Consider the following 25,654-nt stretch of genomic DNA (forward strand, 5'->3'; position numbering starts at 1 on the left):
ACTTTTAATGGAGTATAATCTGTATAAATACTGAATCACTATGCTGTATGGAGAAGGCGATGACACCCCACTCCAGTACTCTCGCCTGGAAAATCCCATGGACGGAGGAGCCTGGTAGGCTGCAGTCCATGGGGTCGCTGAGAGTCGGACACGACTGAGCGACTTCACTTTCACTTTTCACTTTCATGCATTGGAGAAGGAAATGGCAACCCACTCCAGTGTTCTTGTCTGGAGAATCCCAGAGACAGGGGAGCCTGGTGGCTGCCGTCTATGGGGTCGCACAGAGTTGGACACTACTGAAGTGACTTAGCAGCAGCAGTAGCAGCATGCTGTATACCTAAAACTGATAGAGTATTATAAATCAATTATATTTCATTTTTTTTAAAGAGGAAAAAATTAGAAATAAACATTTTAAATAACAAAAATTGTTTGTTATAATAAGATAAAAAACATAGCTGTGGCTTCCCTGGTGGCTCAGTGATAAAGAATCCACCTGCCAATGAAGGCAACATGCGTTCAATCCCTGGTCCTGGAAGATCCTGCATGCCGCAGAGCTGCTAATAGAACAACTGTTGAGCCTGAGTTCTAGAGCCCTGGAACGGCAGCCGCTGAGCCCATGTGCTACAGCTACTGAAGCTAACATGCCCTAGAGCCTGCGCTCCACAACAGGAGAAGCCACCGCAACGTGAAGCCCAATCACCGCAACTGAGAGTAGCCGCCACTCTCCAAAACCAGAGAAAAGCCTGTGCAGCAAGGAAGACCCAGCACAGCCAAAACTAAATATATAAATACAGTTATAAAAATATATATTAAAAACATAGCTACAATTATCAAAAGTTTAAGATCATTTGCACAAAACTAACCTTTTCATTTACTGTCTTGAAACCTAGATTATTGTTGCACATAAATATTTATAGAACAAGTTGTTCATTATTCTCGTCTTCAGGATTCATCATTGCTAACGGTAAAAAATCACAGTAATGCTTCACGCATATGCCTACCCTCAGACATTCAAGTTTAAAAGTAATATGAATTACTTACTATCTCAAAATATACCCTCTGTGTCATGTGCTACTCTTGCAAATGCTACGTCGATTACTGAGTGCCCCTAGAATCACAGTATCAAATAGAAAGAAAGCCAGAATATGGATTTCAGCACCCCAAGAAAATAATACTTCATTATATAAAGTTCTGTTGCGTTCATGCTATCCAAAAGGAAGGATTTTGCTCAAACTAATGAATTTGTCTTTTACTTAAGCATTTTTGTCACGCAGATTTTTTTCATACTTTAAAGCAGTGTCTGTTACAACCTCTTGTCCTTCATGTCTCTTGGGCTTAGTCGCTTTTGTTCCATAAACACAAAGCAACAGATGTGGGGCTTTTCCCTGGGGCCTGAATAGCGTTACTCATAGAAGTCGATACTTAGAGTTGGGGCTCTATTGTGCCAGAGGGGAGAGCCAGATCACTAGTGACAAAGGTTCCTGCATATTCTTCAATACACTTATTTTCTGTATGTTTGGAATGCAGGAACCCTCTAAAGAGGTCGACCCTGGGCAGAGGTCCTTCCTTCGGAGGTTTTCTTAAATAAAATTACCCCGAATCATTTCCATTGAGGATAAACATCCTTTGCAAAGGAGAAACATATGCTTTTATATGGTCTGACCACTTACTTACAAAATCCACTGTCCATTTAGTGTTTCACCTCTCTAATGACTGCCAGTTTAACATGCCTGAAAAGCATTCGTTTCTGTTCTCAGTCAAATGCTGCTTCTCTGGTTACTCAACAAAAAATGATTTGTCCTCTCTTCCTTCCGCACTTCCTCAGCATTTGTGTGAATCAGTTCTGTGATACTTACCGCAAGTGTCCCTCTGTTTTAAGTATTTGGATGTAACACCCTTCCCTTTTCATTCATTCAGTCAGCAAATACTCTTTTGCACAAAACAGGGCACTTCCCCGAATGAAGCTTATAATCTCATGCAGGACACAAAATAAACATACAGTATTAAAGAGTAGTAATAGCTATGAAGAAAATAGGACCATTTAAAATAATAGAGCGTTTCAGGGGTATTGTTTTATGTGCAGGTAGTCACGAAAGGTCTCTTTGAACAGGGATGTGATGAAAGGGAGGAATGAACCATGAGGATACAGAGATAAAGCTGTTGAGGTGGAGGCATCTCTAAGTATAAAGACTGAGAAGTAACATGTTCAGTAAACAGAGGTTTTGCTAGAGACAATTCATTGAGGGGAAATGCAGAAGAAAAATTGTGTCACCAAAGGAGCTAAATCCACCATTGTCCAGGTCAAGGTAAAACATGTAGACTGTGAGCTCTATGCAGACAGGGGCCCATGCCTTGTGTTGCTCAGAAGTTCTCCAGGCTGTCATCTACAACTCTTAAAAACTATGTATTTGACTCACAGGCTTAGAGAATGAACTTATGGTTACCGGAAGGGAGAGTTAGGGAGTTTGGTATGGACATGTACACACTGGTATATTAAAATGGATAATGAACAAGGTCCTACTGTACAGGGGACTCTGCTCAATGTTATGTGGCAGCCTGAAGGGAGGGAAATTTGGTGGAGAATGGATGTATGTATATGTGTGGCTGAGTCACTTTGCTGTGCATGTGAAACTATCACAACACTGTTATTTGGCTGTTGTTGTTTAGTCACTAAATCATGTCCAGCTCTTTGTGACCTGATGGACTGCAGCACGCCAGGCTTCCCTGTCCTTCACTATCTCCCGGAGTTTGCTCAAACTTATGTCCATTGAGTCTGTAATACTGTCCAACCATCTCATCCTCTGTCACTCCCTTCTCCTCCTGCCTTCAGTCTTTCCCAGCAATAGGATCTTTTCCAATAAGTCAGCTCTTTACAACAGCTAGCCAAAGTATTGGAGCTTCATCTTCAGCATCAGTCCTTCCAATGAATGTTCAGGGTTGATTTCCTTTAGGATTGACTGGTTTAATCTCCTTGCTGTCCAAGGGACTCTCAAGAGTCTTCTGCAGCACCACAGTTAGAAAGCATCAATTCTTCAGTGCTCAGTCTTCTTTATGGTCCAACTCTCACATCCATGGGCTTCCCTGGTGGCTCAGATGGTAAAGAATCTGTCTGCAATGCAGAAGACTGGGTTTGATCCCTGGGTTGGAAAGATCCTCTGGAGTAGGGAATGGCTACCCACTCCAGTATTCTTGCCTGGAGAATTCCATGGAACATTCCTGGCAGGCCACAGCCCATGGGGTCACAAAGAATAAGACACAACTGAGTGACTAATATTTTCACTTTTTTTTTTCTCATATCTGTACATGACTACTAGAAAAACCATAGCTTTGACTATGTAGACCTTTGTTGGCAAAGTGATATCTCTGCTTTTTAATGCACTCTCTAGGCTTGTCATAGCTTTCCTTCCAAGGAGCTAGCATCTTTTAATTTCATGGCTGCAGTCACCATCTGCAGTGATTTTGGAGCCCAAGAAAATAAAATCTGTCCCTGTTTTTACTTTTTCTCCTTCTGTTTGCCATGAGATGATGGCACTGGATGCCATGATCTTAGTTTCATGACTGTTGAGTTTTAAGCCAGCTTTTTCACTCTTCTCTTTCACCTTCATCAAGAGGCCCTTTAGTTCCTCTTTGCTTCCGGCCATATACACATAATGATATCATATCTGCATATCTGAGGTTGTTGATATTTCTCCTGGCAATCTTGATTCCAGCTTGTGATGCTTCCAGCCCGGCATTTCATCTGATGTACTCTGCATATAAGTTAAATAGGGTGACAGTATACTGCCTTGTCATACTTCTTTCCCAGTTTTGAACCAGTCAGTTGTTCAGTGTTCAGTTCTAACTGTTGCTGCTTGACCTGCACACAGGTTTCTCAGGAGACAGGTAAGGTGGTCTGGTATTCCCATCTTATTAAGAATTTCCCACAGTTTGTTGTGATCCACGCAGTCTTAAAAACTTAAAAAACAGAACAAAACTATGTGCTTAAGAAAGCTTCATGTATCTGGCTTTCAACTAATAAAAATTAACTGCTAATTTTGTTTTTTGTGTGTGTGTGTGGATGTGATGGGAGGTTTGCTGTGCAGTTAGATGATATCTATCTAGCAGTTTAATATAAATTATAACAAAATACTGTAAATCAGTTAAGACCTATTTGGTAATTGTTGATCTTTTTCCTCCTAGGATTTCCAAACTGTATTGCCATCATTTGATCTCTTCTCAAAATATGGAAAAATGTATTCAAAAGCTGGACAAATTGTATAAAGGTATGCATTTTTACTAAAAGGTACTTCAAAAACTACTATAGTAAATAATATAAAAAATCAAATGAGATTGACTTAACTATGAAGCATTTAAAAAACCACGCTACTATAATTTATGAAATACAGCTCCATATATTACTTTCATTCTAGTCTAATGGTTTTCAACATTTGAAAATCATGGATTTTGTATTTCAAATCTCTTCAAAATAAATTCAAAGTAGAACTAATACCTGAAGGACCTTCCTCTTTAAATTAATTAAAACAGTAGATAAATAGTTTTACATAATACAACGAGAAAGTATTGATGGTATCCACAACCTAAAATATTTCTCATTACTGTATGGTACAGTATTGTTTAAAATACTATATTCAATATGTGTTATTTAAATTGTGAGGTACCTTTAGGGAATTTCAAGTAAATAGCATCTTGGGTCTCTGATGAGCAGTTTGCAGACTAGAGAACATAGATCGCCACATAAAATTCAAGATCACAAAATAAACTCTCAATGAATACTGCATTTAATTAATCTAAGGTGTTTTAGAGTACAGAAGTGATTACAGTCGAAGGAAGCCTAATCAGAGGTATTCTGACATTTTCAGCCAAAGTTAAACGAGATATTGGATGAAGACAGAATAGAGCACTACAGTTGAAGCAAAGAGACAGGAATGTGGAATCAGGCTGGTTAATTCCCCAGGGTCCTCCCACACCAAGAACAGCTGGGGAAGGCTGTGGTCTGTTGGAAAGAACACAAAATAGATACAAGCAACTATGTTCCTCAGACTTAGTTAGTTTCCTCTCTCCCATTTATAACTGGATGCTTCAACCGGAAGTCAATAGTTAAATGCAGAGAGCAATAACCACTCTGTGACTCCTCCAAAGGAATACACTAGAGGAAATATGAAATATTCTGAGCTAATACAAAAACATACATATAATGCCAAGTGGGATTACAGTTTCAAGGTTTATAAAGTATCATTACTCATTGGAGTATTTGTCTAGTATTCATGTTTCACAGCATGAAGTAGCCTAAATAAAATTTTTCATATTTGTATGACTTCAGGTTTTAAATCAAAGATGTATCCTGTTCATAGTGGCAAGGTTGAAAACAACTTGAATATTCACTGGTATGTGAGTGAAGTTGCTCAGTCATGTCTGACTCTTTGTGACCCCATGGACTGTAGCCTACCAGGCTCCTCTGTCCATGGAATTCTCCAGGCCAGAATACTGGAGTGGGTAGCCTTTCCCTTCTCCAAGGGATCTTCCCAACCCAGGGACTGAACCCAGGTCTCCTGCATTACAGGAAAATTCTTTACCATCTGAGCCACCAGGGAAGCATTTACTAGTATGTTAAGTTAAATAGACACATAAAATGTAGTACTGTGACATTGTTAAATATGTTAACATAGATCTTTCCCTATTAATTTGAAAAAATGCCTACAATATATTTTTAAGAAAAGAAAGCTGGATTCAAAGATAACTGTGTAGTCTGATTTCATTAAATATATATATGTGCATGCATGTATGTGTACACATCACACACATATATAATGTATATATACATATATATAAAACAGAATTGCATGTGCTTATTTATATATTACATATGTATGTATGCATTTGTGTAAGGCAAAACTGTTAATGGTAGTTATCTCTTGATAGTGAGATTAGGGGTAGCTTTTAGGGGGATATTTCTTTATGGTCTCATTTTTTGAAATTTTTATCTATCAGACAGGAGCAAAACAAAATACTCCAGAAGGAACTACTTGCTCTTCCCTACCAATTACAAGATATCTTGACTTTATTGTATTCAATCATAATAATTTATAGACAATTATCTTTTTTTTTTCTGAATACAAAATAATGGCTTGCTAAATTATTTATAAGACAAGGATGAGCAACAAATGTTTCACATTCCTTTTAATTAAAAAGAGTGCACAATGCACAAATATGTGAGAGACATTTTTAAAAACTGTTCATTCACTCTTCTCTGGGATTTTTAACTATTTTGTGAATTGAAAATAATATCAAAATGTCATCTCCTCCTCTTAGAAAGGAAATTAATATCTAACATTTAATTTTGGTAAGTGATGGGTAGCAGCCTTAGCCGATGCTCTTCTATTAAGATTTCATTTCACCAAATACAACAAAGTGCTTCTGCTCTTTGTAAAGAAGGCTGAGTTGGGAATACTTGTCCCGAAGTGTTGAATAAAGATGCCTTGGTAATTTTGAGAGCTATCTATTTGATTGCTTCAGCTTCAAGGTAGTTCATCACTTCGCTATAATTCACCCAATATTGTCTCATCTCATACACCCGTATTACACTTTCCCATCAGTCCGATTAGAAGTACTGATGCCTTTATCAGATTAATCTCCCTTCCTTTTAGCCTGTCTGAGTTTAGGATAAGCAGAGCCCACACCTAACCATTATGATTAATGCAGTAAGACTTCAGCCTCTGAAATTGCTCAGAGTGAGGTTAGATTTTAAACACACATATATTACACATATATTTTAAAATCTACTCCCTGATTAGGATGATTCCATTTAATTTCTTTAATTTTTCTGTGTAACCACTTACTTTTGGAAACTTTGATAGTTTCCAAAAGGCACCTTTGTCTAAATCAGAAGGTACTGTATCCCATCAGCTCACTCCACCATCTTTAAAGTTCCATTCATCTTTCCAGGTGGAAGCATCTCTTTAAAGGCTAGAATGGAGAAAAATTAGCACCATAAGATGAACTCATTGGTTAGTCCAACCTCAGTGTGAGTTTTCTGGCGTGATGAGCTTTTCACTTTTCTCATGTCTTTTTTTGTGATGGGCTTTGGCCCAGGCTATCATTCTGCTAAAAAGTGCAATTGTGAGGCCATATGAGATGTATTTTAATGGAATTATTTGTTAGTGTGAAAAGCAGTGTACTTGGTTCCTCTTTTCATAAGAATTTGGCATGGGCTTGACTCAAATCACTAAGAAAAAGAAGTTTAGTTAGTACCTGAATTGGGAAAAGGGTGAAATCCCATTTTTTTTCCCCCCCAAAGGAAATAAGGTCTCAGCAGCTGTGTAAGGAAAAAGGATGATACATGAGGGGAGAGTAAGAATCAGGTATAGAAGCTACATATGTGCCTGTTGGGGTTAAATTTTTATTTCAACAAGAAAAGTTACTGCACCTGGTCATTCAAGTTGGCACTATGTGAATTCATAAGCCTTTTCAGTTTAGTTATAGTGAACTGGCGATAAACAAAAAACAAAAATCAAAATATCTGTAGTGTTTTTATCCTTTGACTAAAGATGATATAACAAATCACTTACCTCTAGGAAGACATTCTGCTGTAGTTCCTTTATGACTCAGGCAGGCTGGCTGAGTGCTCCCTGAGACTAAGGGCACACACCATCCATGCTGTTGACCAGGACCTGCAGAGGTGTAGACAGAGATCAGAGAAAAGGGTGATTCTAGCAGGCTTAGAAATGAGTCAGATCAGTTCAGCTCAGACCCTTAACTGAGCTTAACTCTAAGTGCTGCTGCTGCTAAGTCACTTCAGTCGTGTCCGACTCTGTGCGACCCCATAGACAGCAGCCCACCAGGCTCCCCTGTCCCTGGGATTCTCCAGGCAAGAACACTGGAGTGGGCTGCCATTTCCTTCTCCAATGCAGGAAAGTGAAAAGTGAAAGTGAAGTCGCTCAGTCGTGCCCGACTCTTAGCGACCCCATGGACTGCAGCCTCACAGGCTCCTCCGTCCATGGGATTTTCCAGGCAAGAGTACTGGAGTGGGGTGCCATTGCCTTCTCCAACTCTAAGTGAGGAATATTTAAATAGAGAATTTGAGAACTCCTGTTATGTTTATTCTTTTGATTTTGCTGTTTTGATTTTAGACAACAAGACAAAATGTAAAAATGAGATTATGGTGTGAAGTGTGTTGAATAGAAGACCCCACTGCATGGAATCCTGGATTCTACTTTGATGGCACCTGAATAACCTTGACTCAAATCTCTCAGCCTCTGAAGTGTTTCCCATTCTCTCTGTCTCTGTCTCTGTTCTCTCCCTTCCCCTTAATTGGAACCATCTCTGGTTCGTTCAAAACTCTCCAAGTCTAAAAGGAAAATACAAATGAGGATCCTACAGAAAATACACTTAAACCATAATTATGATGATTCAATAAATGTAATATTTTACAGCTGACTACTCATGAATTAACTCCAGTGAGAAAAAAAAAATATATATATATAGTGTAGTGGGTCTTTTACCTCTGAGAATGTCTGTCACAACCATAACCCCTGGTGACCAAAAGTACCATAAATGGTTCCACTGAAATGGCCTGACACCATTGCCCTAGTCACAAGTGGTGAGCCAGTGTTGGGAGCCCAAGAAAAAGGGCAGCTAGCATGAAGAGTGAGTGATAAATGGTTTGAAGAATGAGTGGTTTAAAGTAGTTTGGTATGAAGGCTGTGCTCTGAGGGAAACAGCGATTTGTCAGACCACTTAGAACCCTCCTGGGATGTTGAACTTGAGACATGTAGACATAGACCAGTGAGCATGGAGCAAACATGTAGACACCCTCAGATACAAAAGACATTTGCAGTTCTTTGCTGAACAGGGAGCATCTGCTTGTGAGCGTCTATCCAGCTCATTGTCTTCACTTAGTAAGTGACTTCTGATTGAAAAACAAGTATCTGATTCATTTGATTATGAAATTTTAGAGTATTCCTCCTAGCCCTTTGAATCTTTAATAACAATTAACAATCTGCTAGGTATTTTGGAGATCCTGGGCCAGTATTTGTTAATTCCAACCTTAGCATGAACTTGTAAGACAATTGCTAGAATTAGAAAAAGTCTGAACATTGCCTACTTCAAAGTTACATGACAAGTCTTATGATTCAGTCTGTAATGTTGCCCTTCTCATTATGATAGTCTAAGCTAGAATTTTTTAAACTGTTTGGTTTTATGAGGTATTGTGTAAGAGCTTATAATTTGTGAAGTTTTATACGAAGAGGATTAAGAAGCAAAGACATCACTTTGCCAACAAAGGTCCATATAGTCAAAGCTATGGTTTTTCTAGTAGTCGTGTATGGATGTGAGAGTTGGATGTAAAGAAGGCTGAGTGCCAAGGAATTGATGCTTTAAAATTGTGCTGAAGAAGACTCTTGAGACTCCCTTGGACACCAAGAAGAGCAAACCAGTCCATCCTAAAGGAAATCAGTCCTGAATATTCATTGGAGGGACTGATGCTGAAGCTGAAGCTCCAGTACTTTGGCTACCTGATGTGAAGAACTGACTCACTGGGAAAGACCTTGATGCTGGGAAAGATTGAAGGCAGAAGAAGGAAGTGGCAGAGGATGAGATGGTTAGGTAGCATCAGTGACTCAGTGGACACGAATCTGAACAAACTCTGGGGGATAATGAAGGACAGGGAAGCCTGGCGTGCTGCAGTCCATAGGGCTGCAACGAGTCAGACATGACTTAGCAACCAAACAACAGCAACATCTGAAAAAGATTCATTTTTAAAAAATCATTGTCGATCCTTTTCTATCCTTTTCTTTTAAAAAACAGTTACCATTCATTTAGAGCCAAATTTGGTAAATATATTGGGAATTATAAGTGCTGCTACTGCTGCTGCTAAGTCGCCTCAGTCGTGTCCGACTCTGTGCGACCCCATAGACGGCAGCCACCAGGCTCCCCCGTCCCTGGGATTCTCCAGGCAAGAACACTGGAGTGGGTTGCCATTTCCTTCTCCAATGCATGAAAGTGAAAAGTAAAAGTGAAGTCACTCAGTTGTGTCTGACTCTTCGCGACCCCATGGACTGCAGCCTACCAGGCTCCTCTGTCCATGGGATTTTCCAGGCAAGAGTACTGGAGTGGGGTGCCATTGCCTTCTCCGATAATAAGTGCAGGTTTGTAGAAAACTCAAATAAGTTAATAATAACAAACTTTTAAAAATAAGACATTTATTGCAAGGAGAGATTTGCTACATTTGGGGGTAGGGGCATAGAAGTAGAATAGAAAAATATGTTATTGGATGTTATGAATTATTTTATGCTGTGAAGTGTAAACAGTTGAGTAGAAGTAGATAGATTCAGAACAGATCAGAGTCCTCCGAAACTTTATGCATTGAGTCTGTGCGTGCATGTATGCTAAGTTGCTTCATCGTGTCTGACTGTTCGCGGCCCCATTGACTGTAGCCTGTCAGGCTCCTCTGTTCATGGGATTCTCCAGGCAAGAATACTGGCGTGGGTTGCTGTGCCCTCCTCCAGGGGAGCTTCCCAACCCAGGGTCACATCTCTAATGTCTCCTGCATGGGCAGGGAGATTCTTTACCACTAGCGCCACCTGGGAAGCCTGCATTGAATTTGTACCAGATAACAAAATGGATGATTCAACTATGAAATTTCATTTACTCTAGAAGCCACTGATGAAAGAAAAAAACAGGATGTTATTGGTAAGTGGGGAGTGTATAACTTGGCCTCTTGTTGTGATGGTTTCTAACTTTACTAAACCTAGTTTCACTCTACCCCGATTATTTTTTTTTCTTTTTTTTATAGGATTTATTACTTTATTGTAATGGAATCAATAATTCCTGCTCTTTTCTAATAATAATCTTAAGAGACTGGAATCTTACTATAATTGTGCTACTTGTACTCACAATATTCAGGGAATCCATTCTTTTAAAATAACTTTCAGCATTAGATTATGAGCTATTGCATAGCCTTAGTGCTCCAAAGTTACCTGTCCTGGAAACTCAGAAGCAAAACTGTGGGTAATACAAAATTGTGAATTGCCTGCTCCAGTCTGCAAATTTCACCTGTAGTGAACTACCTGCCTCTCTATCCTTCTCTCTCTCTCTCTCTCGTGTTATAACACTACACCCAAGAAAAAGAATTCCTGCTGTTGATACATTCTTGAGAACTGCAAAGTATTTCATGATTCAGAATGCCAGTTTTATCTGTCTCACTGATACCCAAACTCTTGAATGATTCAAGTGCTCTGTAGCCAATTTATGTAATATATTCGTTTTTCATCATCCCACACCCCTGTCCACCCCATACATACATTTCTGATAACTATAGAGGTATCCAGATGAACCAAATAATGACTTCACATTGACGAGAAAGAAGAATGAGATATGGCATCTTATTAGAGAATATAACTGGGGGAAGCAGAAGAAAAAGCAGTTTTTCTTCTGAAAAACTATTTAACTATCAATTCATCAACTTATATATACTTTCGTTCCTACATTCCCTATATGAGCTACTCAAGGAAATTAGCAAGACCTAGTGTTTGATTAAAACTGGTAACAACTCCATCACCCATCTTATTCACCTAAATGAACTTTGTGTGAATATTGACCATTAACACATCAAGAGCACTGTGGATGTTCAAAGGCATCTACCTTGACAACATTCAGAATGGGATGGGGTTCTATCCTAGTGTTAGAGCAGACAAAAAATACATCATCACCTGTATTAGTTTGCTCAGGTAGCCGTAACAGAATAGCGCAGACTGCCTGGCTTCAACAACAGAAATTTAACTTCTCATAGTACTGGAGGCAGGAGGTTCAAGATAAAAGTGTCAGTATGGTTTATTTCTGGTAGGCATCTCTTCCTGGCTTGCAGACTGCTCTCTTACTGTATCTTTGCATGGCCTTTCCCGTCTGTACATGCACACACCAAATCTCTTCCTCTTCTAATAAGAACACCAGTCCTTATTGGTTTAGGGCTGCATCTTTAAGACCTCATTTAAACTTAATTACCTGCTTAAAGTTTCTTTCTTTAAATGCATTCACATTAAGGATAGGGCTTCAGCATATGAATTGGAGGGCGTAGAAGTCACATTCAGTCCGTAACATCATCCCAAAGATGGAAACCTATCTTCAACTTTATCACACTGTAGATTAAGGCGATTGGCACTTCCATTAACCGTTGTCCAGAAGCCAAAGTAAATCTTTTTTTAAAGAGCATCTTGAGTCACTACATGTTTCATAAGCAATGAATATATGCAATGAAAAACAAATGAACAAGATAAAACCTAGGAGGGGGAAAAGCCTTAATGAAATGAAGATATTATCTACTTGATAAAGAGTCCAAAATGCTGGTCGTAAAGATGCTAACCAATCTCAGGGAAAGAGTGAATGAACTTGGAGGGAACTTCAACAAAGGGATAGAAAGGATAACAAATATCAAATGAAAGTCACAAAACTAAATATAATAGCTGAATTGAAAAATACTAGAGGAATTCAACAGCAGCCCAGAGGAAGCAGAAAAAGAATGAGTGACCTGGAAGTCAGTGCAATATAACTAAACAAACAAAGTAGAAAAAAGAAAAAAATAATTTTAAAAGTGAAGATAACCTAAGGGACCCATGGGACAACATGAAGTGGAACAAATTTCATATTATAGGGGTCTCAGAAGGAGAAGAGAGACAGAAAGAGGCAGAAAACTTATTTGAGTAAATAAGGGCTGAAAACTTTCCTGACCTTTCTGGAAGAAGATCCAGGAAGCCCAGGGAGTTCAAATAAGATGAGCCCAAAGAGATATACACCAAGACACATTTATAATCAGAGGTTAAAAACAGAGAATCTTTAAAGCAGCAAGAGAAAACTAACTTGTTCCGTACAAGGGAACCCCTATAAGAGTGGAAGGGGGTGGGAGGCAGACAAACCAAAGCCCTGGAGAGTACCATTCTCTCTGAAGATGGCAGCTACTCCCCTGCCCCACCCATGAGAAGGCAGACCCAATACAAGAGAAGCTGGACATGTTTCCAAGAAAATTCTCTACTTGAGGTGTTGACAAAGATTTCAGTTATCAAAACACTGTGAAAATCGTACAAAGTGCAACCAGACCTGGGTTCTTCCCTTTGTTGGCAGTTTGGGCAACTCTAATGGCTGTTGAAGGTTGGCTCTGTCTCTCAGCTCTGCATGATCTTGGCATCATTTCTTAACCTCTCTAAACCTCAGTTTTCTCATCTATAAGAACTAGAAGAATAATACTTTCCTCTCAGGGTTATTAACAGGACTGATTACATGTTAAAATCACTTAAGACTATGCCTCTAGTTCAGTAAGTGTCCCAATAAATGATTGTTGTTATTTTTATTGCCAGAGTACTCCCTAAGGATAACTGAAAAGAAAAAAGGGATACAGCTTGAAACAAGGACACACAGCTACTGCTTTCCATGCCCATATTTTCCTGTCATCCCTATCTTTCTCCTCTCCCTCTAACTGACTTTCCATCTTAAATCTTCTCCTGCTCTCACCCTGCGAAAGGCTCAGAAGTCACCACCAGTTGCTTAGAATGAAAATGGGAGTGGAGCAGCTGGAAGATCTATTTCTATTTCTGTTACACAACGTTAAGTCTCCAATCTCATTTTTTTTTTCCTCATAGAAACACTATGAAACTTGTTTCTAAAATTTTGTTCTCGTTTTGGAGAAATTGGGATGTGTGTTGGATTGGATTTTTTGTACTAGCCCTGGACACCTAACCACAATAAATAATGTAGAGTTATTTTCAGAGGTAGGTGCTTCACAAGTTCAAAAAGAAAATTTGGTACATACCTGTCTTTTGACATGGGACTTCTTGTGCCACATTATTAAGACTTAAATTTCATACATGTACAAAATGTTCAGGGTAATCTCATAAAGTGAAAACCCATATGTAATTGTATTTTCATTTTAGCTTTCATTACTCAAGCTACAAACACACATAAGAAATAGAGCATTTTACATTCAAAAACCCCTGATCCTATATTTTGATAATATTCAACTGCAAAAATAAGAAAAATAAGAGACAAGCCTTGACAGAGAGATGTAAACCTTAAGGGTAAATGAGAAAGTAAATAACAATCACCTCTATAATAAAACATTTATTTTACTAAATTTCAACCATCTACAGTTGATTTCAGGTATTCAAGATGTGTTTGAATGTACTTATCTATCTGGCTGTTTGACTCAATATTTACATTGAAAATCAGTGATGTTTAATAATTAAGCATCATTTGCATGGTGTAGTTCAAATGTTCAAATTATTCTAATTAATATTTCCAAAGCCATAAGCGTAGGATTTGTTATCCCCATATTCAGATGAAATTAAGCCAGAACAGGTAACTAAACAAATGTCATATGGAAAATAGCAAAACTGGGACTGGACCTAGTACAGGTCATCAGCTCAGGCTCTTCGCTGTTATTTTGGAACGGCACCCCCGGCGGTGGTTGCTAACAGTCCTCCGGAGACCCTGCCTTTGCTTCTTTCGCAGGAAACAGCATCCTGGAACCGAGAGCATATATCAATCTTCTCCTTCCTTTTAGTGAACAGTTCCACTCTTTGGCGCAGATCAAGGTGGTGATGGTGATCTCTTTTGCTGTACTTTTTAAGGTTCAGCAAAACCAGCCCATTTCCTTGTGCCTACTGTTATGAAGGAAGAAAGTGTTGTGTTTTTGTTTTGTTTTTTCATTGCAGCGAGTGACTTCATTTTATAAGGCAGGGCAAAAGCAAGACAGCAAGAAAAGGAACATGAAATCTCATTTTGGGAATAAAGAAAACAATCATTTCAAACAGTCCCTAATTATGTGTAAGTACATGTGTGTAGAATAAAAATGTAGAATGCCATTAAAGCATTCGAAGTATCTCGACAAAAATTACACATGGGAATTCTATGGTCCCACATCTTTACGGCCGTTCTCTCTCAAGTCACTGGCTTATTGTACCAGAATATCCTCCCTTTAAAGAAAAATAAGCAGAAATAAAGAGACCAGCTCAGCACCAAGAAGAGGGAAAAAAGTGAGAATAACATATTGGGAACAGAAACTGCAGTCTAACTAGTGCCTTCCCACCTTCATTACCATCCTTCCAAATAAATCTCCCTGCTCCTCTTGAGCTGGCAAATAAAAAAATCAACCCACAAGATATATGTGCGTGCTTCTCCTGATGAGCATCACCATCCATCTACAGGACGTCCCACATGCCAGTTTGAAGATGGGCTAGAGGGAGAATTAAAGACTTCAGAAAGTCCACAGCATAATCAAGAAGGCTTTTTTCTTCTGACTACACAGCTTTCATCTCTGTCTTGTGTGATTTTCTCCCCATCTCCTTCACTCTGTGGCAAAGACCCTGATTGCTGATGGGACATTAACTGATCATATAGTTAACCTTCCAGGGCAACCAATTGGTTTCAAATCTATGGTACCAGGGCCTTTGATAAGTTGCATTTTTGGCAAGGACTGTTAATTCAGGTATATCCACATTTACACATTAGAATCTTTTTTTAAAGATTTTTTTTTAATGTGGACCATTTTTAAAGTCTTTATTGAATTTGTTACAATATTGCTTCTGTTTTATATTCTGTTTTTTTTTTGTTGTTGTTGTTGTTGTTGTTGTTGTTTGGCTTTGAGGTATGTGGCATCTTAGCTCCTTGACAAGAGATTGAACCCACGACCCCTGTATTAGAAGGTGAAGTGTTAACCACTGGACCATGAGGGAAGTACCAGAATCTTGAACTGTGAGATTTTAAAAGATGTCCAGTTTCAATGTATTTTTTTAATTAAAAAATACTTTAAAATACTATGACAGGGTGCAGACATTGCCTCAAATTGGAATGAAATTTCAGTGGAAGAACTAAACATATTTACCTGAAATTGTTAGATATTTTTCTTTATTTTTAGTTTAATACAAGTAACCCTGCTCTTGAAGGTGATTTTTTTCATTGCTTGAGGTTTGATGGCATGTGGTAAATTTCCTAAAAAATTATTGATCTTTTTAGGAAATCTTCTTAGGAAAACTTCTCACACCTGCTGGGATTGTTTCTAAGATATACATATCCCTGCTTGAGTATTCCGAAGTCTTGAGAATAACTCTGCCTCTCAGGAGAGTATGTTCCATTCGAGGCTTTTTAAATTATGTACGATTTCTTTGTTATCTGAAGACTAAGACTTCATGTATTGGTACTAATTCAGTGCTTTAGAATGAATTGAGTTTCTTGTTCATATGCTGTCCTTCAGGCGTTTGGAAAAGATACCATGACTCACCTGAGATTTCTTTTCTCCTTAAATGTCTGTAGGTTCCAGAACTTCATCCTCAGTTTGTCTTTACTATTCCCTCTCCATGGCAGACGTCGCTAATCACAATCTTCATTTCTACTGACCAGACTTCAGAATCCTTCTCCACAGGGCTCCCCATGCAGCCACTATTCCATTTGAATTGGAATGTGCTGTGTGCTGTGTGATGTGCTAAGTTGCTTCTACTGTGCCCAACTCTTTGCAAACCCCTGGACTGAGGAGATCCCAGGCTCCTCTGTCCATGGGGTTACCCCAGCAAGAATACTGGAGTGGGTTGCCATTTCCTCCTCCAGGGGATCTTCCTGACCCAGGGATTGAACCCGTGTCTCCTGCATTGACAGGCAGAATCTTTACCACTGAATAACCTGGGAAGCCTTTGGAATGTGAATTGAACCATGAATTTAACCCTATTTGTTATTGTTGGGATTTTGGTTTCAATATGATAAAATTCAGTGAAGATGAAGGTGGAGAGTGGATTAAAGCTCTTTATTAATTTGAACACGCTCTAGTTTGGGTACTAGTCCAAGGTTGATGTCAGTGTTTCCTTCGAATTAAATTAAGGAATTATACAGGATGTCAACCATGCCCTTGATGATGCAGATTCCATTAAAAATTACTGTTTCTGAGCAGATCATTGGAAGCAAAATACCCACATTTGGCAAGAATCTCAGTGCTAGATTATTAAGAGAAGAAGGCAGTAAAAGTGAATGACTGAGTGGTATCTGTAAACATTATGTCAGAACTTTTGTTTGGCTTGGTTTAAGAAAGAATTAATTAGTTTCTATTCATTTTTATTCAAGTCTATATATTTCACAGCTTGTGTCAAACACCCACAGTCCAGAATATCCTCCCTTGACAGCTATGTATGCTTTCTGTTCACAGCAGGTTTCATTTAGGAGAGCTATTTCTTTATGAAATACTGAAAGAAGGTTTTTAGAAGAAGATCTTGCTTAGAAGCTTAATCTCCTTTTACACTCATCTTCACCTTCTGCCAAGAGAACTGGAGAATGTTCTCTCTTTGTTGCATGAGATCATGCTCATCTACTGCCAAACTTCAGAGAGGCCACCCAGACTACATATTTCTCCATCTGTCAGCACCAGGAAGCCTTTGCAATTTATGGATGGATAATTATCAATACAAGTTTGTGGCTCTTTCTCTGGGTGCAAGCTTCTGGGAAGAAGTTAGGGTGTGAAAATAGAGGGCCTATCTGTGATAAATCTGTGTTAAACTTGTTAGGTTTTATTTTATTTTTTAAAATAGTCAGGTTGCCTTCAAACAATAACAAAGCGCTGCATTTCTCCTCACTTGGCTTATGTATTCCGTATATGCTTGCTGGTGGCACAGACCAAAGAAACATCAAGTATCTCTGCTTATGGCTAGAAATCACTATAACAAGAGTTTGTTTACTTAGAACGATGGCCCAAATGCCTTTGCTTAATAAGAATGGAAGAACTATTACGTGAGTAAATCTTCCAGTCGGGGGCGGGGGGAGGGGGGACTCCAGGGAGATAGTTGGCCTGAAAGAAGGCCTTGGTGGCAAAATGGGTAAGAATTCTTGATAAAGAGTCCTGTTGACTCAAAGAGTGTTGGTACCATGTAAATCTTGCTAAAGAGCCTGGTTTAGGAGGGAAGATGATTAAGTCTGTCATAAGTTTACTTTGAAGTGAGTATATGATATTTCAGTGAAAATGTCTGATAGAATGTGAAGTTATGAAGTGGTGGTTCTGGTGAAAAGTCAGGACCAAAACTACAGATTTAGGCATCAGTCAGGATGTAGATTAAGTCTGAATTACTGACAGGGAATTAGTTCACCAAAGTAGTTAAAAAGGAAGCCTAGGAACAGAGGAGAGAAGAGAATGTAAAGGAAAAAAAGTGGAATAATGTAGACTGTCACAGAGGCCTAAGGAAAAGAGCGTTCAGAGAGGCCTTTATCATCACCTTCAAACACTGTCCCTGAAGATGATGTCAGACGGTTAGAGAGAAAAAGCTTATTTGAATTGCTTTTCTTTATCACTGGTGCTTTCAGTTGCTTCCAGTTTCATCCAGTAACCAAACCATTCTCACTGATTTTTGTCATGTGCTTCTGTTCATGGTTGTAATTCAGCTGTGCTGTGCTGTGCTTAGTTGCTCAGTCATGTCCGACTCTGTGATTCCATGGACTGCACACAGCCCGCCAGGCTCCTCTGTCCATGGGGATTCTCCAGGCAAGAATACTGGAGTGGGTTGCCATGCCCTCCTCCAGGAGATCTTCCCAACTCAGTGATTGAACCCAGGTCTCCTGCATTGCAGGCAGATTCTTTACCAGTTGAGCTACCAGGGAAGTCCATAATTCAGCTAGGTCATCATAACGAGGACATGAACTTAGAAGTCCTCTTGACTAAATGTGATGGTTGCATCATCTCTATTTCATGGCATCTCTGAGCTCCTTAGCTAAGGATAAGAATGGAGTTCTGGTTATGAAATGAAATCCCTTCCTATGATTGTAAAAAGTAAGGTTTAGGACTTTGGGATTATTAACATAGCACCACGATAGACTGAGCTAACTAGCTAAACTTTTGATTCATGTTGTATTGTATGTGCCCAATTGATTCAATGGATCAACAGGTTATTACTTTAAAGAAATATATATGTGTGTGTGTGTGTGTGTGTGTGTGTATATATATATATGTATATATATATATATATACATAAAGTATATAGTTCCTTTTAACAACTGGTTGTTAGCAAAGAGGAGGACAGAAAAGACAAATATATATATGGAATGTGATTTCTTCCAAGTGACTTGCAGAATAATGTAAACCTTTTGCTCATTGGTTATGATGTTGATCCATCTTGTGAAAAGTGTGCTCCTAATAACACAGAAGACCCAATAAACTCTTCACTTTTCTGTTTTCCATCTTGGCTCTTCAGTCTTGCAGTTGAGTTCCTGTTCACCATGCCAGAGATCAACTAAATTCTCAGAAACAGATGGTGTTCCCTTTACTACCAACTCATCCCTCTGTAGTTCTACAGTTGGCAAGGCCAGATGGAGTCACATCCTGAAATTAAACTTCTCACCAAATTCTTATAAAGTAAGCAGACGTGTTATTAATGTGGACTTCTGGACGTGGAACAATACACAGAGATGATTGATTAGAAATGCTAATTAAAGGCAACACAGTGGAAGGACTGAAGCAGTGAGTTCATTCTGAAAATAAGGAGCGGATTTATATCCCCTATTCTTTGAGTCACAAAACTGAATCAGGAATATATTCTCAAGTGGTTGGCCAAATGACCATTGCTTGCTTGTGGTTTTGCATTTATTCTCAGACATCTAAAACTGCGAGCAGATAAATCCAGCAGAACTCATAGATGATATATTAAGTCTCAGAAATATTTTTTTTACTTGGGTACAGAAAAATTGGAGCAGACTCAAACTTCTCTTAAGTCCACTGGTGTTTCGTTATCCAAAATTCACTTTAAAAAGGAAATCTAATGATATGCTGAGTGTGACAAGGAGCTTAGAGAGGTGATTCACTAGAAGAATTAGGAAAAAAAAAATATATGCTGTCCCCGTGGTACAAACTGTAAAACCAACCCAGAGCAGAAGGGAAATATCCAAAGCTATAGGCTGGTTTCATCCGAGTCATTCCAAGTCAAGTCATTATTTAAATACCATTTTTAGTAACTCAAGCTCAGTTACGTTTTTGTTTTTGTTTTTTTTTTTTTTGCATCCTCCTAAGAGAACATTTGAAAACAGTGGACCATGACAGGGTTCCATTATGTAAATATATAAAATATTAAAAAATATAGCTATTTTAAAAAACAAATGAATCAGGAATGAATGCATACAAGAATGAACGAATGGGAAGATGACTTCAAAGGCATGAAGTTTACAAACATGCCACTGTTATTCCATGTTTTTGTTCGTTTTACTAAGTTGTGTCTGACTCTTTGTGACCCCACGGACTGCCAAGCTCCTCTGTCCATGGGATTCTGTAGGCAAGAATACTGGAGTGGGTTGCCATTCCCTTCTCCAGGGGATCTTCCTAACCCAAAGATTGAACCTGCATCTCCTGCATCTCCTTCATTGGTAGGCAGATTCTTTACCACTGAGCCACCTGAGAAGCCCATGGAGTATTATGATGCAGCCAAATAATAAAGCATGCAGACATGCAGGTTACTGAAAGACAGAAAACTAGCTATCACCCTGGGATCTCTAACAATAAACATATTTACTTCAAAATCATTCACAGTAGTAAATTATGGAATATGTCCTAAACCTGGCATTCATTTTTCCTCATTAAAAAAGTCTTCCAAAAAGGCTTTAGATCATTTAAAGCAACTGATCAAACAGGCTGTCTATTCACATAGCAGTTTATAAGTAAACAATATTTAAACCCATTTAAGGAGATTTCCAAATAACCCAAGGTCTAGAAGAGGTCGTCTGTTTCTGCCTCTCTGGATGTAACTACCTTTCAGCCCCTACGAGTCTCCAAGGCACGAGGTCTTGTAAACTCACTAATATTTAGGATGCTTTGGGGGACGTGACCACATCATTCCTGCTATTTCTTCTTCTTCAAACCTTTATTACAGTTGTCAAGGAAATCTGAAGATTTTTCAAATGTCTAATCTCCCTGTCATGTTTTGAGAGGTTGAATTTAGACACCTTTTTTTCACCCTGTCTTTGCTCAAAAAGGCCCAGGATGACAGCCCCGCAGAAGCAGAAGATGGAAAAGGGCATTGAAAGTTCTTTTAGACTTTGGTAAGCTGAGAGTGATTAAAAGGAGAAAGGAGATTGAATGAGATCACTTTCCCAAAGCTTTACATGCTCTCTGATATAATGCTCTCAAAAGAGGCTTGTACAGTGAAGTCATTTTGGCTTTGGTGCTGTGCTTAGTGAAAGCCATGGATTTGAAGGAGCTTTCTGAATAGAGCTCTGTGGTAATACATCAATAAATCTGACCTATCATCGAGAGGAGCATTTTTAATAGCAGGCTTGGCAAGGGAAACAAAATTTGCAGATTACATGGCTACTTTATTTCATAGGAAAAAATAAAAACAATTATGCAATCCTTAATCCCTCTGATATAAGTTACTTTGCAATGACTCGTAGACACCAGAAGGTATTAGTCAGGGTCTAATCAGGATACAAAACCATGTAGCAATTGGAATGTGAGTTTAACATAGAAAAATAGTAACCATAGTGTAAGATTGGAGTGCCAAGGGTGGGCTAGTCAGCATATTTGCATGTGTGTGTGTGCTCAGTCGCTCAGTTATGTCTGGCTCTTTGCAACCCCATGGACTGTAGCCCACCAGATTCCACTGTCCATGGGGTTCTCTAGGCAAGAGTACTGGAGTGAGTTGCCATTTCCTCCTCCAAGGGATCTTCCTGAGCCAGGGATCAAACCCGTGTCTCTTGCGACTCCTGCATTGGAAGGCGGATTCTTTACCACTGAGCCACCTGGGAAGCCCAGTAAGAAGTACAAAGAACTCTAAAGAATATAGGAATAACAGACAAAAAAGCAGCCACTAGCCCCATGGTTAATACACTAAATCTAAGGAAGAGAAACTGCCTGCTGGGGCTTTTGGAGGACTTGACTCTGGCTCAGCATTTGAAACCAGCAGAAAGTTGCTGTAAGTCTACCCTTTAGGGTGTTGGGGAAAGCTCTTCACAGGAGGTGGCTCTCTGGAGCTGCTCTGACTGCAAAACTGCTGTGGGGTGTGAAGGTTCCTGGCGGTGCTGCTGGCTGCCACACACTGCAAGAGTCAGACATTGGAAAGACTGTGGTGCAAGAGCTGGGTGCTCAGAAAGCTGCCCATACTGCTGAGGCCAAACTGCCCATGCTTCGGGAATCAGATACTGAAGATGCCACCTATACCACAGGGGACTTTCCAGGAAGCTCAAACAGTAAAGAATCTTCCTGCAATGCAGGAGACCCACTGGGTCAGGGATCCTGGGTCAGGAAGATTCCCCTGGAGAAGGGAGTGGCTACCCACTCCAGTATTCTCGCCTGGAAAATCCCTTGGACAGAGGGGCCTGGCGGGCTACATTCCATGGAGTCGCAAAGAGTCAAACATGACTGAGCAACTATCATTTCACTTCATACCACAGGGGGCTTCCCAGGTGATGCTAGAGGTAAAGAATCTGCCTGACAATCCAGGAGACACAAAAGACGTGGGCTTGATCCCTGGGTCTGGAAGGTTCCCTGGAGAAGGGAGTGGCTACCCACTCCAGTATTCTTGCCTGGAAAAGTCCATGGACAGAAGAGCCTGGTGGTCTACAGTCCCTGGGGTCACCAAGAGTCAGACATTACTGAGCACAGCCCCCGCCGACACGTACCATAGGAGTCTGGCACTGAAGGAGTTGCACGTGCTGTGGAAGCCTGAGGCTGGAGAAGTCACCCAAGTTGGAGGAGCAGCCCCCACTCTAGGAACCTGCCTATGAAGCCAGGAAGCAAGGCCCTTCCTCCCTGCGACTCTCTATTGCCCTCTTGTGACAACACTTAACATCCCATCAGACAGCTGACAAAGGCAGACAGCTTACAGGTTGGGCAAGGAAGTGGGAGCTGAAATGTCACGAAAAGATAACTGGCAGAATACATACTTTAATGCAGCTCCTATACTTGGGATAGTGTTCTTTCATCTGCGAAGGGTTCTTTCTGATGCTTGTACCTGAATGACTGCTCGGGAACATTACTCTTTACTAGCACCTCCAAACATTTGACAAAGTTCACATCTTTATCACCAGTATAGATGATAGCTTCTATACAAATACGTGTATGTAGCTTAAATAACAATATACGTATATTTATAACATGCTGGTGAATCCATCCAACTCTTCACATTCCTATCTCTAAATACAGACACACCCCCTGCCCAGGTTTGAAATTGTCCTTGAATGATCATAGGTCAGTGTCCACATGACACCAGGAACAAGCTTCTAGTTGTCCTTTCCCAGTGGAGTCACAAGGATAGCACTTATTTTTCCCAGTAACTATACGTGGCAGTATGCAGTGCCCATCAGGGAAGCTCACTTGAGCCTTGGTGTCCAGGGTCTTTACTGGGGGTCAGTCTGATAGATGTGGCTGAACTCCAGCCTCTCCAGAGGTCAATCAGATACCCGCAGGGCCCACATAAATCAAAATGTTTGCTTAGTGATGCTATGTTAACACATAGCACATCTGCCATGGCCCAAAGTCCCCAGGTACACGAGGGCAGTCCCACCGGGCACAATAACCCAAGGGCTTATGGGTTACCTCTCAGGAGTCTGAAAAGACCCAGGGCTTTCCTTGAGGTGTGCACAGTGTGGCCAATCCTGAGTAAATCCTTTACTATTTATCATTTGACCTCCATCTTTGCCTCGTTGCCTTCATCTATAAACTAAGGTGAGATGGACCAAGATAATCTAGCTCTAAGGGACCACACTGATTCATTTATTTATGTTAAGCAACACAGTAGTGGAGTAAGTTTTAAAGAGTACTCTCAATACAAAGCAAAGATTTTTTTTAAATGTCTTTCTTAAGGTTAAGTGATAGCTCTCTTTATCTTTGCATCAATAAAGACAAATGGCATTTTTTCAAGCCACACTCCCTTCTGGCCCTCCCACTCTGCCTAATATCCCCACCCAAATCTCTGGAAAATGAGTGTCCCTCAGGAGACTGTGAAGATTAGTTCAGGCTAATTGCTGCTGGATAAGTAGTGTTTAGCAGCTGTTTAAAATAAGAGGAAAAAGGGAGATGAGTTTGTTTTGCAGCAAAAGAATTTAAGGACAATTTGCTAACTAAGGAGAACATGAAAAACTAAAAAGGTTAGCAAGGTTTAAGGAATCTCCTGGTCTAGGGGAAAAATCAGAAAGTGAATTCCTTTAATTTTCTGGAGAGTTCAAGTTTCAGTTCAGTTCAGTTCAGTTCAGTCGCTCAGTCGTGTCCGACTCTTTGCGACCCCATGAATCGCAGCACGCCAGGCCTCCCTGTCCATCACCAACTCCCGGAGTTCACTCAGACTCATGTCCATCGAGTCAGTGATGCCATCCAGCTATCTCATCCTCTGTCGTCCCCTTCTCCTGCCCCCAATCCCTCCCAGCATCAGAGTCTTTTCCAATGAGTCAGCTTTTCGCATGAGGTGGCCAAAGTACTAGAGTTTCAGCTTTAGCATCATTCCTTCCAAGGAACAGCCAGAGCTGATCTCCTTTAGAATGGACTGGTTGGATCTCCTTGCAGTCCAAGGGGCTCTCAAGAGTCTTCTCCAACACCACAGTTCAAAAGCATCAATTCTTTGGTGCTCAGCTTTCTTCACAGTCCAACTCTCGTATCCATACATGACCACTGGAAAGACCATAGCCTTGACTAGATGGACCTTTGTTGGCAAAGTGATGTCTGCTTTTCAATATGCTATCTAGGTTGGTCATAACTTTTCTTCCAAGGAGTAAGTGTCTTTTAATTTCGTGGCTGCAGTCACCATCTGCAGTGATTTTGGAGCCAAAAAAATAAAGTCTGACACTGTTTCCACTGTTTCCCCATCTATTTCCCATGAAGTTCAAGTTTAGATCTGAGCTTATGAAGATGTTGGGTTTGTTGTTGTTCTTGTTGTTCTGCTAGGCTCAGAAGCTAAACCACATCCAAAATAAACTCAGCAGATCAGGCTGCAAAAGCAGAATAGAATGTTTCAGTAAACAGACATATTTACAATGCTTCCCACTTCAGTTTCAGCTGAGGTTGAAGGTGGATTAATTGTGGAGTACTGTATTGAAGTTATTTGGGATAAGAAATGCTAAAACCTTAGAGGTATGTTTTGAGCAGGATCGGGTTTCTGTTCCAAGGAAGCCAAAATGAATTTGAAAGCCATGATTGCCATACCCTCAGAGAAGGAAATTCTCTATCAAAGAGCAAGGCAGTCAGAACCTGGGTGAGCAAGTAAGTTTGACTCTGCGTGTGTGTGTGTTAGTTGCTCAGTCATGACCAACTCTTGGCAACCCCGTGGTCTGTAGCCCGCCAGGCTCCTCTGTCCATGGGATTTCCCAGGCAAGAGTACTGGAGTGGGTAGCCATTCCCTTCTCCAGGAGATCTTCCCCACCCAGGGATCAAACCCAGGTCTACCGCATTTTGGGCAGATATGTTTTTACCATCTGAGTTACCAGAAAGCCCTAATTCCACTTTGGGGGAGGCCAATTAACATCCACTACATGCCGTCACTTCCAGCTGACTGGTACCCCCTTCACTGTTTTTATAGAGTGGCATCTTTAGGGGGTGTAGGAGGCCGTTATAGGAAATCATTACTCCCGGAGTAGGCGAGGACAGTATATCACTAAACTTCATCCTGGAAAGTGGGAGGCAATTCACAGTTTGTATAATTCTAGAATGGTCCCATTAGGTTAAGATCTC

General features: G+C 40.0%; 1 protein-coding gene across 3 annotated transcripts in view; it reads left to right on the top strand.

Moving 5' to 3' along the window:
* The window catches only part of SPATA17 (spermatogenesis associated 17), a 244,010-nt gene extending 224,011 nt beyond the window's left edge, over window positions 1-19,999 (top strand). For 2 of the 3 annotated variants that reach the window (XM_027564450.1, XM_027564453.1), the window contains 2 exons: window positions 4,180-4,262; window positions 8,127-8,428. In XM_027564450.1, coding sequence (XP_027420251.1) covers window positions 4,180-4,260 — 81 coding nt within the window. In that variant the 3' untranslated portion in view covers window positions 4,261-4,262; window positions 8,127-8,428. Of the gene's footprint in view, window positions 1-4,179; window positions 4,263-8,126; window positions 8,429-19,202 lie in introns of those variants that run through there. The other variant, XM_027564451.1, reaches the window with a different exon arrangement.
* The last annotated feature ends 5,655 nt before the right edge of the window (window positions 20,000-25,654 follow it).

Source organism: Bos indicus x Bos taurus, chromosome 16 (genome assembly GCF_003369695.1).
Source record: "Bos indicus x Bos taurus breed Angus x Brahman F1 hybrid chromosome 16, Bos_hybrid_MaternalHap_v2.0, whole genome shotgun sequence".
Taxonomy (NCBI): domain Eukaryota; kingdom Metazoa; phylum Chordata; class Mammalia; order Artiodactyla; family Bovidae; genus Bos; species Bos indicus x Bos taurus.